This window comes from Schistocerca gregaria, chromosome X (genome assembly GCF_023897955.1).
Source record: "Schistocerca gregaria isolate iqSchGreg1 chromosome X, iqSchGreg1.2, whole genome shotgun sequence".
In the NCBI taxonomy this organism is placed as follows: Eukaryota; Metazoa; Arthropoda; class Insecta; order Orthoptera; family Acrididae; genus Schistocerca; species Schistocerca gregaria.
Window position 1 is genome coordinate 32,036,923 of NC_064931.1, and position 19,570 is coordinate 32,056,492.

Sequence of the window (19,570 nt, forward strand, 5' to 3'; positions counted from 1 at the left end):
CCTCACGGAGCAGGATCCTCCTGCTTCTGTGCCCTGTAGCAGCGAGTCTTCACAGGCTGTCACTCGACACCCCCTTCATTTTTTCCTCATCGTTGCCTTCTGTCCCAAAAAGAGGATATATGGCTGCTCTTAGCGTGGCAGCGTCCCCGTATACTTTACATTCAGGAAACGGAATTGCACCCTCACAACCACTTTGAGCTTTCATATCTCTCCCTGGTTCATTTTGACCTTCTCCCTGAGGTTGGCATTCCGTCTGTGGGGTCATTGTGTTGCTCATATGGGATTGCATTCGTAGTCAACCTATCTTCCTGACTACCCATCTTCAAGCTGTTGCAGTTCACCTTTTCCTTCCTCACATGATTTTTTTTCCTCTGTATCATTTATGTGCCTCCGTCATTCAATGTCACTAGGGCAGACTTGCTTCAGCTTATTGGCCAGCTACCTCCCCAATTTCTACTACTCTTGGCTGATCTTCTTAATCAACTCAGCCTCTTCTGCCTTAACACTGGAGCACCCACATTCGCTTCCGACTTCTCACACACCCATTCTCATTTGGACCTATCCTTCTGTACTGCCTTGCTTGCCCATTGTCTTGAGAGGTCCGCTCTTTCTGACACCTACTCGAGCAATCATTTCCCACGTGCTATCCATTTGCTAACTCCTACCCCAACTGTGTGCATACCCATGTGGTAGTTTACTAAGGATGTTAGGTGGTTTTACTCCTCCCTGGCGACCTTCAAAGAACAAGATTTCCCCAGTTGTGATGACCAGGAGGAATATCTCGCAAACGTTATCCTTACTGCTGCAAAACGTTCCATTCCTTGCACTTCCTCTTTACGACAATGTGTCTCAGTGTCTTGGTGGACTGAGGCACTCCAAGACGTAATTTGCACGCAGAGACATGCCCCTGCGTTTTTGACTGCCATCCTACAGTGGCTAACTGTATTCATTATAAACAGATGCGTGCCTAGTGTCATCACATTCTTCGGGATAGCAAAAAAGCTAGCTGGCTTTCATTCACTAGTTCTTTTAACAGTTCCACACCTTCCTCCATCGTGTGGGCCAACCTCCGATGGCTCTCTGGGACCAAGATCCATTCACCTATTTCCAGCCTGACAGTAGCAGGTGATGTCATCGTGGACCCTATTTGCTATCTCCACCACCTTGGGCCACCATTTTGTGGAAATTTCAAGCTCTTCCCACTGTCACACTCCTTTCCTCCATCAAAACAAGAAGAGGAGGCTCAGGTGATACCTTTCTCTTCTCAAAATCGTGGGTGCTACAGTGCCGTCTCTATTGTGAGGGAGCTAGATCATGTTCTCAGTTTGTCCCGATCCTCCGCTTTAGGGCCAGACACTGTTCATATTCAGATGTTGCAACACCTGTCTCTTGCAGGCAAGCACTTCCTGCTTAATACCTATAACCGCATCTAGGTAGAGGACACATTTCCCAGACATTGACGTGAAGCCACCATCGTACCCATACCTAAGCGTGGTAAGGACAAACACCTTCCTTCTTGCTACCATCCTATCTCTCTCACCAGCTGTGTTCGCAAGGTGATGGAATGTGTGATTCATGCCCTGCTGGTACAGTGGCTCAAGCTTTGCCATTTACTAACCACTGTACATTGTGGATTTCGAGCGCCATTCAGCAGTTGACCATCTTGTCACTTTGTCCACCCATTTCATGAACGGTTTTCTGTGGAAATCCCAGACTGTGGCCACATTTTTTGATTTAGAGAAAGTCTATGGTACCTTCTGGATGACTGGTATCCTCCATACTCTCTACACATGTGACTTACGTGGCCACCTGCCCCGTGTCCTTGAGGAATTTTTAAGACAGAGTTTTCAAGGTATGTGTGGGTTCTGCCTTGCTGGACACATTTATCCAGGAAAATGGTGTGCCTCAGGGTTCCGTCCAGAGCGTTGTCCTCTGCTCTATCGCCATTAACCCTATAATTGCCTGGCTTCTGTCAGGCATCTCCAGCTCCGTTTTTGTTGACGATTTTGCCATCTATTACAGTTCTCCATGGACCTGTCTCATTGAGTGCCATCTTCAGCAATGTCTCAGTCATCTTTACTCATGTAGTATCAACAATAGCTTTCGTTTTTCCACTGACAAAACTGTTTATATGAATTTCTGGTGGCACAATTGGTTTCTCCCACCATCTTCACATCTTGGGCCTGTTGCTTTTCCATTGATTGAAACTGTGAAATTTCTGGGGCTCATGCTCGATAGGAAACACTCTTGATACTCCCATGTCTCTTACCTGGCAACCCACTGTTCACAGTCCCTCAGTGTCCTGTGTGTCCTCAATGGTACTTCCTGGGGTGCAAATCGAACCACCCTCCTCTGTTTGTACCGGTCCCTTGTATATTCGAAACTAGACTATGGGTGCTTTGTTTATGCATGTGTATGTCCGTTCCTCTTATGCTGTCTCAATACTATCCACCATCGTGGCCTCTGTTTGGCCATGGCGCCTTTTACACTAGCCCATTTGAGAGTCTGCGTGCTGAAGCTGCTGAAATACCATTGTCCTACTGCCGTGACTTTCTCCTCAGCAGGTATGTATGCCGTTTGTCTGCCATGCGTCTCCACCCATTTTATGCCTTCTTCTTTGGCGATTCTTTTGATTGCCAGTATGGGGCGTGTCCCTCTTCTCTGTTACCTCCTGGAGTCAGCTTTTGGATCTTGCTCCGGGGGCTTAACTTCACACTACCTGCAACTTTCCTGGTGAGTGTGAACCCTTCACCACCTTGGCTTCATAAAGTGACCTATGTTAACTTTAGCCCTCATTCGCTTCCTAAGGACACTACTCCAGCCTCGCTGTATCGTCTTCAGTTTCACAACCTTCATATGGAACTTGGCGATTGTACCTTTGTGTACACTGATGGCTCCCAGACTGACTGCGGTGTCACGTGTGCCTTCGTCATTGGTGCCCATGTCTTTCAGTATCGGCTTCCAACATACTGCTCCATATTTATAGCCGAGCTCTTCATCCTGTATCAGGCCTTGGAGTACATTTGGCGACACGGACTTTTCAATTGTGTCCCCTGCTCAGACTCTGTCAGCACCCTTCAAAGTCTATGTGCGCTGTACACTGCCCATCCCTTAGTGTGGAGGTGGTGTCCCTTTGACATCACCATCGGTCCTCTCTTCATGGGAAAAAGCTGTGGATCATTAAGCCTCTCCCAGCAGCTTGAACGTCCTCCTCTCGGCACTCCTGCCAGGAGGTCATTTTAACTAAGTTTCGTATTGGGCACTGCCTTTTTAGCCATCGTCATTTGATAAGTGGTGCTCCCCGACCACTGTGTACACACTGCACTCAAATTTTAACTGCCTGCCACTTCCTGATGGAATGCCCATTTTTTAACTGTTTACGTTCCCACTTGGGTTTGCCATCTGAGTTATCGGCTGTTTTAGCAAATGACGCATGGGCTATTGACAAACAAACAAACAAACAAACAAACTGCTGCAGGCATGAGGCCAAGAGCTCAGCTTTATGCTTTGGAAGATTTGAATCCTAGACAGATCACTGAGTTCACATAGTGTTGTTTTGTGTGGTTCTCCAGATGGTGATATTGGTGTAAATGTAAAGTCATTGTCACTGGGAGATGATTGCACTTTTCCAGCTGTATGTGTTGATTCAGTGTCATTGCTATCACTGCTTCATGGTGGTACATGTGAGGGTACAGGAAATGATATTCCTTTGCCATGAGCTACAGGGCAAATGACAGAAGGGGTGTCAAAGTATTGAATATTCCTTTTCCTCTTTGTACTGACTCTTTTCCTCAGAGGAGATACCATACAAAAATAACAACCCGTGCACGATTTGTGGGTTCACTCCAATAGCGGACACACCAAACTTCATGGAGACATTTCAGTGCTTTAGTTAATGGTCACCTTCTTGAACCACAAATAAAATCTGCACACATGTAACAAAACTTATCAGGTTTGTTACTGCAAGTCCAGGGTATATAGTGCTTATAACATCCCATAAGTGTGATTGTGAAACATAAACACCTAATTTAATTATATCCCTGAACTAGAAGAAAATTTTAACTGTGATATTTGTGTTTAGTGTAATTTAGTCTATAAAGTGTGGCTACTTTCATTTCTGTAAAAAATAAAAAGTGAAAATTTGTCGACCAGTGTTACAGAGGCCAACACCAAATGTTTTCATATTCAGTTAATATGGATTGAATTATTGAATAATGTTTGCATATTTTGTTTGCAGGAAAATTTTTTGTGTCATTGATATAAAACTGGAGTACTTACAGGGCCACCCTTGCATAACATTTGAAGTAATATTACACCTTCAGGGTGTTCCCAACAGAGACAAAAAATCACATTGCACTTTATTTGTGTTGTTACTGTACAGGACATTTACTATGGTAGTGGTTTTGTTGACCAGTTTTTATGCTATTACATGTGTATTTTTCAGTACTATTATAGTGTCACACCAATTAGTTAAATTGGGAAATGGATGGGTAGCTGTTGCTTCGTCTAAAATTTAAAATCCAAATAACTCTTATCTACTTTCATAGTAGATCCACGAGACATCTTTCTATTACTGATAGCCCCATACGTGCTGGAAGCACACACAGAATAGTTTTTTTGTATGCAGAAGTAATATTGTAGACATCTTCAACTGTGAGAGGATTATGACACTACTAGTAGTCATCCTGAAGCACCTGCATAAACAGGGATTTCATGACCATTGTCCCACCTTCATATGGTCCTTTCTTTTCACCAAATGTTTTTGTTAGTGTGTACATATAGGCAAAACATTACTTTCACCAAAAGTTTTTGTTAGATTATACAAATAGGCAAAACATTACAGTATAGTGCAAATTTTTCAGTGCGCTGAATTGTCTTTCTGTGCAGTGGAATGAATTGTACAATTCCTCTTGAGTGAATCCTCTTTATTAATAATAAATCTCAGGGGGATTATGCACTGTACATCTGAAAAGTTTGGTAAATGAGCTCTAAAAATGAAGGAAACAAGAATTAAAAACAAAATACCTTAACTAGTCTTCAGAGAAATCACCATTAGCTACAACACACTTTTCACATCTGTTGTAAAGATGTTGGAAACTGTCAGCAAAGACTTTTTGTGGAATTGCTTGAAGCACCTTGGTCACGCATTTTGGATATGCTTATCATTGCAGGAGATGAGACCTGGTGTCATCAGTACAATCCAGAGACCAAGTGACAGTCAGTGGCATGGCGTTCATTATATTTCTCACCTCTCATGGTTAGAAATTCATGATGGATCAAGCCCTTGCTGGTGAAAAAGGCGATCAACATCATCTCAATCTTGGATTTTGCCAGCTGACTTTTTTTGGAGGCAAGGAAGACGATGAACAACATGCCATCGACTATTGTTTGGTCTCTGGATCATATTGGGTGCATCAGATGTAATCTGCTGTAATGATGTGCATATCCGACAAAAGCTTGACAGCAGTGCTTCAAAGAATTCCATGAGAAGTGTTTGCTGACAGTTTTTGACAGCTTTACAACAAATGTTAGAAGGGTGTTGTAGCTAATGGTGATTACTTTGAAGGTGAGTAAAGGTATTTTGTTTGTAATTCTTGTTTTCATAATTTTCTGAGACCTCTCACAGAAGTTTTCGGGTATAAACCTTGATGTGCAGGGTAACATAGTTAGAATTGTGGGTCTGCTCTTTTGTTATCATCAGCTAAGGAATCAAATGTGGCCTCATTTCTTTTGAATACAGTCCATATGAAGGACATTTTGAAACTGCGACCACAGATGAAAACAGAGAAAATACCCAATGCTATATTGAACAACTAATGATGAAATAGTGTGTGAAATAGATGATGTCATAGCAACCTTAGAAGTAATAGTATGATACATTTTAAATTAGGAATTAACCATGCAAAGGCTTTATGCAAGCTGGGTGATACATTTGTTGAATACTATCCAAAATCACCTGAGAAAATGAATTTATCATTATTTTGAATAGAATTCAACATATTTCATATTCTGATTTATCAATATGGATGGGATATGTGTCTATCACTTCAAACTTGTAACAAAAACTTCAGTCAACCCAGTGGATGGAAGCTGTTAGTTCTGTGCCAAAATAAGGAGAAATTTATTTTCTTTGTTGGAAAGGTAGAGGTCAGCCAGCCTTTTCTTTGATATGAAATTAATAATTGTAACTGATTACCTTGTACAGTGTTAAATAGAAATTGTTAAATATTACACAAGTATTCTTGACCAGCTGTGTGAAAAAAATAAAAGAAGAGACCTGAATTGTGAAACAAATTGTAATTTTTCCTCAGGACTCACTATCTGTCTATGCTGGTGCTCAAGCTATAGAAAACCTGAGGGGAGTGAAGTATGTATTATTAGAACATTCTTACTATTAATTCTATTATTAGGTCATTCTTCCTATTTACCAGATTTGGCACCGTGACTTCCACCTATTTCTACATCTAAAGAAATTTGTGATTGGAGAACATTTCAATCCAAAGAAACAGCCTCCTACCTGTACACCAACACCCACGATGCCCATTGCCTTGCTGCTGTTGAACAGTGCCTCTCCTAACATCTCACTGACTTTACACCACTCCATTAATTATACACTTGGAAAACTGCATTATGAAAAGGGTAGTTGCTGCTCACCATAGAGTCCAGATGCTGAGTCACAGGTAGGCACAATGAAAAAACTGTCAGAAAATGAGCTTTTGACCAACAAGGCCTTCATTGGAGACAGAAAACACACACACAATGCAACTCTCACACACATGGCTGCAGTCTCTGGCTGCTGAGGCCACTTGTTGATGGACAATATTTGTTTTTGTATTTCAGAGTCAGCATTGTTCTTAAAGTTTACTTCTGATCCAAGGTAAGTGAAACTGCACACACCATCAAACCTATTGAACCGGTTTCTATTAACAGACACTCATTAGAATTTTTTTTTACAGGCATATACTTAGTTTTCCCTTCATTCACCTGTCGCAACTATCCTTTTCATAATATTGTTACATTCAATCCTGGTTTTTCCATTGCTGAAAAACTATGTTCTTACACACAGCTTCTTCTCCTGTGAAACAATCAAACCCTTGACACAGCCAAGGTCATCTCCTTGGCAACCTCCAATGCAAGAGCCATCCAGAGGAAAATTTCTAGACATCCAAAATCCCAAACCCCTGGTCTGGTTCACATTCGTTGATGATATCTTCATGATCTGGACCTAGGTTAGAGACACACTGCCTGCATTCCTCTATGCTCTATAGTCTCAACATCTCTACCATCTGTTTCACCTGGTTCTCCTCACCCCAGCATGTCATTTCCCTGGACATTGACCTCCACCTCTCTGATATATCCATATACATGTCAGTCCTTTTCAAGCCCACTAGCCATCAACAGCACCTACATTTTGATAGCTGCCATTCCTTACACACACAAATTTCTATTCTATACAGTGTAGCCTCCCATGAACTGTGCATATGCAATGACAAGCAATCTATTGCCCTGAATTCTGATGCACTTTTGTGGATGCTTCACAATCCCTGCCATTTTTATCTGTCCAGTCCACCTGGTTTCTTCAGTTATCATATTGAATATCTCTGTAATCATTCGGTCATTAACTCTCAGTAGATGTCTTTAGGTCCGTGTTTCCGCACTGCAGGTTAGCACCTGTCTTACTAAAATGATTTAAGTTTTTCTGAACAGCAACTAAGATTTTAGATATTTTCTGAGGTGGTGTTAGCACTTGTTGGTGGACAATATTTGTGTTTGGATTTCAGAGTCGGCATTGTTCTTGCAGTTTACTTCTGATCCACAGTAAGTGAAACTGTGCACAACATCAATCTTATTGCACTTGTTTTTTTTTAACTTATGTTCATTAGGATAATTTTTCTTAGTTACAGGTATATATTTAGTTTTCCCTTCATTCATCTGTAGGCCCATCTTTGTAGCAGCTCTTTCAAGACTTTCATTGCTACCGGTGTTCTTGCAATTATATCAATACCATCCACATACCAGCACCTGAAATGATTTGTGCATGTTAGCCCCCCTTGTATTGATGCCCACATTTCGTATAACCATTTCTAAGGTTATATAAACAGAATTGTGCTGCCAACTCCGTTTTTTGTCGTCACAGCATTTTATATTATATTCTGTGTCTTAATTTGATTCTGGTTGTTTCCTATAGTAGCTCTCCCTAAGATATTAAATTTATTATCAAGAATCCTTAAGTCTTCCATCATTATATACAGCTCCTTTCTGTCAGTACTGTTAAAGGGTAATCTACAATCTCCTCTTGGACACTAACATGACTCATCATAAAAAGCATCCTTTTCTTCATCACTCTCCTCTTCAGTTAGAACATAAAATAAATGTTGAGTGGCACCACAGCCTGGTATAAGTCTTTCAGTTGGATGCCACTTCAGTGACTTGCTTGTCCTAGAAACCAACAGCACTCAGTGGTCTGCATATGGTCGCTGATATAAGTACTAGCCAGGCCCAATGTTGCCCGGAACATGAGCACATATGAGACTATAGTTGAAGAATTTTTCTCTGATTCTGAGTCTGCACAAGCAGTGTGATTTCCTCTGGAGGTCCATAATAATACCTCTTTTCTCTTATGTACAATAAAACTGGCACCAAATGTGTGCACTCTTTTTGCAGCCATTGAATATCATGTGATTCCTCTTCTCTATCACTCCTTCACCTAACCATCTCTTCTGTTGAATAGTTGTAATATCTAGTCTGTACTCATCCCCTGATCAAGTAATTTCCTTTAGAGCTCCAGCTTCATAGAGAGTTAGAACATTCAGTGATCCAAATCTCAGTTCCTTCGGACGTGGGCTAGTTCAAAGTAAATAGGCCAGATTTCATAAAATTTGATTTTTACAGATTAGGTTGTCAACCCAGCATCATCCCCCAGTGGTCCTGTAGTGCTGATATTCAGGGTTGACTTCATCTGGTGGATCCCCATTTTAAAGCATTAGGAACTTGGGTTTTCTCCCTTGGATGACTTAGATATATATGTAAAGTTTACTGTTGCCCAGGGGCTGTGGCAAGTGACTCTCCTAAGAGTCATCTGGTGCATTTTCTCTGATGTTTCAGCAGATATTTGCGACTTTGTTTTTGCAGTATGTAGCTGGAGTCAACCCCAACAAAAACTTCTCACCATGCCTTTCTTGTGATGCCCAGTATCAAGAGAAAGCATTTGTTTGTTTCCCATACCATACAAAATTATTTTTAAAACACAATTTTATGTATCCAATTGATAGAGCAATTTCAAATTAGCCTAATGCAATATGTGTTTTATCAATATGTATTCACAGAGACAATAGAAGATGAAGAATAACTGGTACTCCAGCAACAATAGTAGAATGTTGTTGTATGGTGTTAGCAGACAGCATGGGCCAGTGCAGTTCTGTCACTGCCACAGTACTGATTATTCTTCTTGTTTTACTGTCTCTGTTAATATGGATGGATAAAATGAATATCACACTACACTAATTTTGGGTCCACTCTATTGAATGGGCTTATTAAATTGCACTTTAAAAATAATTTTGTTTGTAATGGGAAACAAATTAATGATTCCTGTTGACGCTAGGTATCACGGGGAAAGACATGATGATTAGTATTTGTTTTGGATGATGGCAGCTACACATTGCAAAAATGAAATTGCAAATATCTGCTGAAACTTCTGAGAAAATGGGCATGAAGACAACTTGTGGGGGAGGTTGGTTGCAAAAATAGGAACATCAAAAGGCACAGTTTTTTTGTTTTGTTTTGTTTTTCTTCATTGCGTCGTAAGTAGTCTTTAGTAGCCTGGTTTGTCATGATTATTCTCACTTTAGATTATGACAGAATTATGTTTTTCACTTTAACCAACTTCCCTAGGTTATTGACGAAACATTGTAAATTATTAAACAAGAAAACAAACACTGGAAACTCCAGGTAGGAATATGTAAGTGTGTTTTAATTGTGCCTGTTTGCAACGTGACACATCTTTACAATAAACAAGAAAACACACTTTTTTTTTAATTTGACATAACCTGGATTGTGTACAAAAAATTTTAGAACATAAGCAATATGTGAGCAATAATTATTTTTTACATGCAGTCATAATATTTACTAATCATGGACATTTGAAAACTACCACCCACAGTTAAACTGATGTAGTTGATAAATTTCAAGCAAATTAGTAATTGTTAACAATATGTGAAGATATGTTATACTCTTGTTCACTCTCTCTTTCTTCCTTTTTTAACAGTCGGTGCTGGAAGAATTACCACAATGCTCTCAGTTTTTAAGAGATTGGCTGGTAAGTCAGAGAATGGGCCACCAAATTGCCGACCCGGTCACCAAGCTATGTCACATAGCTTACAAAGGAAGTTTGCTAAAGGCGTGCAGTATAATAGTAAGGACTGACTTTTATCTTTGTTGTTTAAATACACAGAATATTTCCTCATCAGCAACATAATTTATTTATATCCATTTTAAAAAAGCATGGAAGTACAATCTGGATATAAGATCAGAAGCTGTAACCTACTGTGTAAAAGTATGTAATACTTATCTCTTTACCAGTTGCAAAAACTGAACTGGCTAAATCAGAATGAGAAGCCATGTAGAGTCGTAAGACAATTGATATTACAATTTTGTCAACACATTTGTGAGTTTAGCCTCGTCCTCATTACAGATGGGTCTCTCTCACCTTGGGGTCCGAGTTACCTGCACATTCTATCTACTCTCATCCAACATACCCCATTCCCTCCTCCATGAAGGAACTATTAAAGCACTTGTATAAGGATTCAGGGACATAATGGCTCAGTGCAAATAAACATAAAGATCCCTAGTGTTTTAGGGCAATGTGTGGTCTGTAACTGAATATTACGTCTCTACAAATTTCTTTATTTGGTGTGTTATTTGGAGCACATTATCATTCAGATCCTCTAGAAGAGGTACACAGTGATGGGGCAGCAATTTCTTTTTTTCTTTTTCTTTTTTTTATGGGGAGAGTGGAGGGGGGAGAAGGTGCACAAATCCCTGTCCAGCCATTCAGACATAGGTTGTCCACAGTTTTCCTAGATCACTTGTAGCAGGTGCCAGGACTGTTCATTTGAGAGGGACGTAGCCAGATCGTACCCTTGTCCTTCCTCACTTCAAGCTGGTACTTTGTGTGTAATGGCCCTCTTGCCTATGGGACTTTAAATCCTAATCTTCCTTCCTTCCATTACTAGAAATGTTGAAAGTGGTTTACTGTGAAATCTGTGTTACACTTACCAAAGTACCAATGCTTAGATCTGTCATTACCAAGAAAGAACAGACAACACTTGTTAGTTATTTGGGAGGACAAAGAACATAAGATTTTTCAGTTGACAGTGGCAGTACTAATGTAACACACATTGTTCTTATGTATCACATCATTAAAAATCTTATACTGCAAGCAACAAAAAATATTTTCATGTACTATCCCCTATGTACCAGCTGATAAATTATCTGTGAAGCATTCTCATTTAATATATGGAGAAATTCAGATACCAAATCCACAGTGTTGTTGCCTTTGTACACTTTCACTTTGTTCATTGCCTGAGTGAACTTCAGATTCAAGTTTTGAATATTATGGTCCAGTCTGAGATGATTCCCCATGAATATGACCGCAATTGTTAAGTTCTTGGAACTGTTTGGGGAGAAGTTAAATGACTGTTTAATTGCTTTCTTTTGGAATCGTCTCCTTCAGTGAATATCCTATTTGCTGGAAAATATTATAAGCAAGTTTATGGAAGCTGTGATGCAAGGGGGTTTTCAAAAAGAAATGAGCCAGAAGTTTTAAAATGAAAACCACTGAATGTGTTTGCATTGCCAGTGCCTAAAGGAGGAGGTCTGGTCCCTACAACAGCATCGAGGCTGCAAATTCTAGAGGGGCATGGGTGGACACCATGTGAAGACAGAGTGAGCATGTGCATGCATCAACTGTCCACTGCACTCAGTAGTACTGAAAACAGAAAAATGGAGACATCAAAAGAAGGGGAATGGGATGTTGTGTCTTTCCTTACAATGGGAGCACGGGGAATGGAAATTAGTTAATGAATGGCACAAGTGTATTGAGAGCACTGCACGTTTGTTGCAGTTCTGTTGATTAATCCGATGTCTGGGGCAACAGCTGTCACTGTAAGCAGCTGACCTTCAATAATAAGGGCATCCACCTGCTGAACAATGGTACCAGTAATGTGGGGTGACATTCCACATCACTTGTAATCAGCTGATGACCTCTGTCCTTCCTGGAATCTCTGATGCCACATCTTGACTGTTGCAGTGGCCATACGCTTGTGCCATTCTTCAATGCATTTCCATTTCTCTCACACCTTCCTCTGTAAAGAAATAAACTACCTCCATTTGCTGTTCTTTTGAAGCACCCATTTACCTTTTTTTTCAGCACGACTCATTGCAGTGCACAGTTGATGCGTGCATGTGCTCACTGTGTCATCCTGTGGGAGTGTGCCCATGTCCTTCTAGCAATGAGTTTAGGGCTTCAGCGCTCTTACATGAAACACGCCTTCTTCTGTAGACTGTGGCATTCTGAGTTCATTGGTGGTTTTCAATTTACAGCCTCCGGCTCTTTTTGAATGCATCATATAGATAGCTCCATCTCACAAGCTGGAGTGAAACTGTTCATGACAGAATACCTTCAGGTGCACCTGCATGTATGTGCGCATGCACATAATACTTTTTAAGAAAACTGCTCATTCTGACACTGATTTAAGTAATTTTATAGTAATTTTATTCCTCTGTTGATCACTTTTACAGCCATGGTATTATAATGTAAGAACAAAAAATATAATTAATATGTGCAGGCATTTACATACTAACAAGTCCAGTGTGCCAAGTGTGGGGAGGGTTGTTGCCTGTGTCTTGTAGAAGGACTCATCCCAGAGTTTGGTTGCCAGAGGAAGTGTTTAAATTCAGAAGAGTGTTCCTGGAGCCACTCTGTTGCAATGCTGGATGTGTGGGGCATTACATTGTCATGTTGGAATTGTCAGAATGTACAATTGACATGGATGGATGCAGGTGATCAGACAGGATGCTTATATATGTGTCACCTATCAGAGTTGTACCTTGGTATCAGGGGTCGCATATTACTCCAACTGCACATGCCCCACCCCAATACAGAGCCACCACTAGCTTGAACAATCGCCTGCTCACATGCAGGGTCCATGGATTCATAAGGTTGTCTCCATACCTGTGCACATCCAGCCTCTCGATACAATTTGAAACAAGGTTTGTCTGACCAGGCAACATGTTTACAGTCATCAACAGTCCAATGTCAGTGTTGATGGGCACAGGTGAGGCATAAAGCTTTGTGTCGTGCAGTCATCAAAGGTACGCGAGTGGGCCTTCTGCTCCATAAGACCATATCAATGATGTTTTGTTGACTGGTTCACACGCTGACACTTGTTGATGGTCAAGCATTGAAATCTGCAGCAATTTTTGGAAGGGTTGCACTTCTGTCATGTTGAATGATTATCTTCAGTTGTCATTGGTTCTGTTCCTGCAGTATCTTTTTCTGACCACAGCGGTGTCGGAGATTTGATGTTTTACTGGATTCCTGATATTCATGATGCACTCATTAAATGGTCATAAGGGAAAATTCCCACTTCATCGCTACCTTGGACATGCTGTGTCTGGAGGTGCTGCGTCTCCTAGCTCGTGCTCCAACCCACTTAAATCTTGATAACCTGCCATTGTAGCAGGAGTAAACGATCTATCAACTGCGCCAGACACTAGGGGTGTTACATAGGTGTATTTGAATATACATGCCTATACCAGTTTCTTTGGCACTTCAGTGTATAAGTGTTGTAGAAGATTTTATTGACAGTGAATTACAAATTGTGATAAAGCTGCACAATAAGATAATAGAAAAGTTCAAGAAGGAGCAACATTTACCACAGGAGAATATTACCACATCGTGTGTCTTATTTTTTTATAAAGTGATAAATCTCACTGATGTAGATTTTGAACCACATAAAATCAATAGTCTCAGCAAAGGTCTGAACTTTAATGTTAAGTATAGACTACATGACAAATTTATTAAGTGTTTAGTTGCTCATACAAAAATAGCTGTAAATCAGTTAGTAGGTTCAGCAACATACAAAAACTCAATGACAAATAAAGTAGTACAAGTTTTTGATAAATATTTGTTCAACAGTAGAAGAGGGGAGGAACAAGTGAATAATAGAGATGTAGTACAAATACATGCCATTAAAAATATATACCCTAAAAAGTACTTCTGGTTTCCCAGAGTCAGATAAGGAATTACAGATACTTAATGACACACACCTTTTTTCATTAGATGTCACTAACTTATACACCAACGTCCTAATCGATGATACCATTGAACTGATCAGAAAAAAATTGAATTGCAATAGAAGTCTACATTTTCCAGTAATTGTGGAGGCAATAGATGGGTTAAAACTTGTGTTGCCACACAATTACTTTACTTTAATGATGGTTTCTATAAACAACCTCAAGAGTTAACAAAGGGATGTTATTTAGCCAAAGTGTTAGCCAATATCTTCATCAATCACATTGAAAATAGGATCCTAAACAATGAATAAGATGTCACAGACAGGATTATTATCTATAAAGGATATGTAGATGACCTCATTATACTAGCCAATGGTAATGATGTAGAAGTCAGTGAAATCTATAATGTGTTTAATAATGCCCATCCAAATTTAAAATTCACTACAGAAAGAGAAAAAGATAATAAAATTAACTTCCTGGATCGAGAGATATCAAAAGCAGATAATAAACTAGCCTTTAAGATATACGGAAGCAAATAATAAACTAGCCTTTAAGATATACGGAAGCAAATTACCACAGATATTACCAATCATGAAACATCCTGCCATGCCATGAGATATAAGCATACATACTTCCGTAGCATGATTGACAGGTTGCTAAGAACCCCCATGTCTGCTGTGAACTTTAACAATGAAATAAATACACTGAAATTGACAGCTGCAAGTAATGGATACCAAGAACTACTAGTTGACAATATCTTATAGAAAAAGAAAAAAGCTAAAAGATATAGAGCAAATCAGAAAATTACCCTAACTGAAGACGAAAGTATTTAAAAAAACCAGGTACATAAGTTTTCCGTATGTAGTTAGTTTCTCAGACAAAATGAGCAGTGTATTTTGCAGAAGGAATGTGATGTTGGCTTTCCAAACTTATAACAGCATTTCAGCAATACTGCAAAAGAACTTCGGTGCAAAAAGTCAGTATATGACAGACCAGGTGTCTACAAAGTTAACTGTCGACAATGTGAAATGTCTTACTTAGACTGAACTGGGAGGAAACTAAAGACAAGGTTCCCTGAACACATACAACAGTCTTAACACTTTGGCTCTAGGCTTCCATCTTAAAGCTTATAACCACACAATAGGTACCACTGATGAGAATATGAAAATACTACATCTGGCAAAAAAGGGGGTGAACTATGAACCTTCTGAAGGAAGTTGAAATCTTTTGTAACTCTAAGAAACGTCCAAATGATGTTCGAAATGAACAAAAAGATTTGAAAAATAAGGCTTTCTTAGAGAATTTTTTTGGCGTCTTTCACTTACCTGATTCTAATCCAGAACTTGTCTCTTTGAATTCTACCACTACTCTTCTCTCACCCCCCACCTCCCCCAAATCCCCTTAGGCTTTGTCTTCATGATAAACCGTATAGCTTAGTTTTATAATATGAAAATATTGCCTGACGTACATGTATCCCATTTTATGTAGCATTTTAATGTCAACATGTGATGCTAATGAAATTTTTTCTAATACTGCCTCTGCCGTTTCTTCATTACACAACTGCAGTACAGCTAGATTGTATTATGGTTTCTCATCCACAGCCTGGGTATTACTGTTGTTCATCATAAACATATAAAATGTTTGTAACTTCTCTCCTGTTGTTTTACATTGAGTATTACACTCAGTAATTCTATGTTTAACTTTTATTATATTTGACATGAACTTCTGGTCAATAAGTTGCCCTTGCCTGAAGTATGTTCTTACTCCCAGTGCTGTTATGTATATAACCATCATTTATTTATTTATTTACACGTCTAGATTCGTAGGACCAAATTGAGGAGCAAATCTCCAAGGTCATGGAACGTATCAGTACATGAAATTACAATATAAAATATGAACCCGAAAAAAGTCAAGCCATAGGTTTAGTAATCGCAGTCAACAATACAACAAGAATCAGCTAAATTTTTCAAGGAACTCCTCAACAGAATAGGAGGAGGAAACTCTTCAGTTTCAATTTGAAAGCATGTGGATTGCTGCTAAGATTTTTGAATTCTGGTGGTAGCTTGTTGAAAATGGATGCAGCAGTATAATGCACACCTTTCTTCACAAGAGTTAAGAAAGTCTGCTGAGTGTTAGATGAGTGAAAGCTGCTTATTCTTGTGAATAAGCCAGTAGTGTTAACAAGAAATGATAGTAAGTGGTGTTTTTTTTAGAGGCCAATGTCAAAATACCAGACTCGTTGTGAACAGAGGTCGACAAGAGGTTCCTGAACTTACACCACTTATTGCCTGAGCCCCCCATTTCTGAGCCAAAAATATCCTTTTAGAATGGGAAGAGATACCCCAAAATAGAACACCATACAACATAAGCAAATGAAAATAACAAAGTAGACTAATTTTTGTGTTGAACGATCACTCGCTCAGATACCGTTCGAATAGTAAAAATGGCGGCATTAAGTCTTTGAACAAGATCCTGAATGTGGGCTTTCTCTGACTGTTTACTATCTATCTGAACACCTAGAAATGCAGACTGTTCAGTTTCACTAATCATATGCCCATTCTGTGAAATTAAAACATTAGGCTTTGTTGAATTGTGTGTTAGAAACTAAAAACTGAGTCTTACTGTGATTTAACATCAGTTTATTTTCTACAAGCCATGGACTTACGCCATGAAGTGCACTGTTTGAAACTGAGCCAATGTTGCACACAACATCGTTTACTACCAAGCTAGTGTAATCAGCAAACAGAAATATTTTAGTTACCCATAATACTAGAGGCCATATCATTTATATAAATAAAGAACAGGAGTGGCCCCAACACTGATACTTGGGGCACCCTGAATTTGAACATACCCCACTCAGACCCCACTAGTCTCAACACTGTGAATAATGACCTTTTGCTGTCTGTCTTTGCTAAAGTAAGAGGTGAACCAATTGTGAGCTACTCCCCATATTCCATATATATCGTGTATTGATATATTAGATAATTCACCTGTAGCCTGATGTCTACGTTCCATTTAATTTTAACAAGTCTTTACATATGCAAGTACGTGGAATTGTGTTTTATCCATCTCATGACGTACATTTGTAATACATCATCACTATCACTATTATATAACTTGTGTTGTCAATATTCCCTAAAGCCAAATTTGGGCACGTGGTTTGTTATGCTGTGGCTACGTATGCCCCTCCTCTTCTGTATGATCTACATCTACATCCATACTACGCAAGCCACCTGACGGTGTGTGGCGGAGTGATGATACTACCGTTACTGACATACTTGGCTCATAATTAAGCACTGTAATGAAACAGGCTGAGTGACATTTCAACCCATCTCTGAACACTATTGTAGCTTGTTTCAATTTTACGAAAGAGATTTCCAATATGTTTATGATATAACTAATGTTTTTTATGTACATTTCATTAAGTGTATGCAGTGAATATGATACTGTGTAACATTAGGGTTCTATAGTGTTTTGTACCTACTATTGTAACATCAATGTCTGTAGATAGTAACTGTGTTTTCTGTCTACATGCGAAACTGTACCAAAGATGTTCACTAAAGAGAGTCCCGTCCTCTATATTAACAAGTTACTTGTCATCGAGATATTTTTACAGCATACAACGAAAATACTTTTTAAAGACCTTTAGCAATAACAGTGATGGAACTATTGACACCTTCTTATGGAAAGTGGCATCCCCTCTACATGGATGATTATTATAACAGTGTAGGAATTACAAAGAAGTTACTTGAAAAGAAAATTCGAGTTTGTGGAACGATACGACAAAATAGAGGATTTCTGGAAAAATTAAAGTGCACAAAAGTCAATGTGTTTGAAGCTTGTCATCAACGTAAAGGTGACAAGCAGCCGGCGACAAACCAAGTAATCCGAATTAGCGCTGCCGGCGCCAAGCGAATAAATTTTTACGAGACGTGCGGACGGCAAAGTGTTACATTATGACTTAGGTCCGTGTAAGAGTGATACAAAGATCTGAATTTAACGTCCCATCGACTTTGACGCATATGTCAGTCATTCATGGTAATGTTCTCAAAAAGGTTGGGAACCATTGTGCTACATCATTGGAGGTGAGGCGCGTGATAATGAGGTACGAGAGGAAGCTGGGTGACAAACATCCTCAACTGAAGTCCAACTTCCAGCACATGATTTTTTATGGTCTTAGTAACACTTGGGATGTGATGTTGTTCTTGTCCAAATATATGTTACGATTTCTGTAAAATGAGCAGTGGCTTACTATTTGATGTAGTAGTCTAGGTGTGGATCTGTATGATACTGCTGTCTGAAACCAGGATGATATGCCTGCACGGCTTTCTTGGAACATGGTTCCAACATTCATACATCGCTAACACGTCCTGTCCAGTGTGCTGGGCAATTATTTTGGAGGATCAACCAGCTGTATAGACCCCAAATGGGAATGTGTTGAAACTCAATTAGTTGCACAAATAGCGTTTGGTGACACTACTCTACCATGTTTGTAATGTTTATTATACCCGTACAGACGAAGTTTAGCAATGCAAACACAAATGTTGTGGGTTCAGGTTTTTCATGCTCAGTACTTGCTTCCTGTTCTTTCCGCTCAGTACTTTGAATCATTACCTGTACATCTACATCTACATGATTACTCTGCAAGTCACTCTTAAGTACTTGGCAGGATGTTCATAGGACCACTTACAGACTCTTTCTTAACTGTTCCATTCTTGAATAGCATGTAGGAAGAATGAACACGTAAATCTTTCCATGCAAGCTCTGATTTCTCTTATTGTATCATGATAGTCATTTCTCCCTATGTAGGTGGGAGTCAGCAAAATATTTTCACTTTTGGAGAAGAAAACTGGAGATTGAAATTTTATGAAAAGATCTCACCACAGTAAAAAATGCTTTTGTTTTAATATTGCCACCCCCGACTTGCTTACTATATCTGCCTATTATTGCTCCATACAAATATGGTATTTCAACATCATGTTTTAATATCTTCATGAGAGATTTTTGTATTAATCACCACCACCACCACCACCAAGACTGTTATTAGCTTGAATAGTAGTGATAAAATGGGATTCAGATATTTCTGATGAGTTTCGTTTATGCCCATGCTGCTTCACTCTTTCTATGATGATTTACAGTTTCAGTGTAAATCAGGTTTGATGCTTTAGTGAACGATATGAAGCAACAAAAGATTATTCATCTTTAAGAAACCCCTTTGTGAATGAAAGTGATACAGCTCATAAAAAAAAGTTTTTGACATGTGGCTTATGACATA

The 19,570-nt window shown here is 39.3% G+C and overlaps 1 protein-coding gene across 1 annotated transcript in view; it reads left to right on the forward strand.

Annotated features, from left to right (window-relative positions):
* LOC126299569 (rab-like protein 6) overlaps positions 1 to 19,570 on the forward strand; it is a 177,977-nt gene that overhangs the window by 24,235 nt on the left and 134,172 nt on the right. The window contains exon 2 of the mRNA XM_049991568.1: positions 10,265 to 10,411. Within this exon, the coding sequence (XP_049847525.1) occupies positions 10,288 to 10,411 (124 nt within the window). The 5' untranslated portion in view covers positions 10,265 to 10,287. The remainder of the gene's footprint in view (positions 1 to 10,264; positions 10,412 to 19,570) is intronic.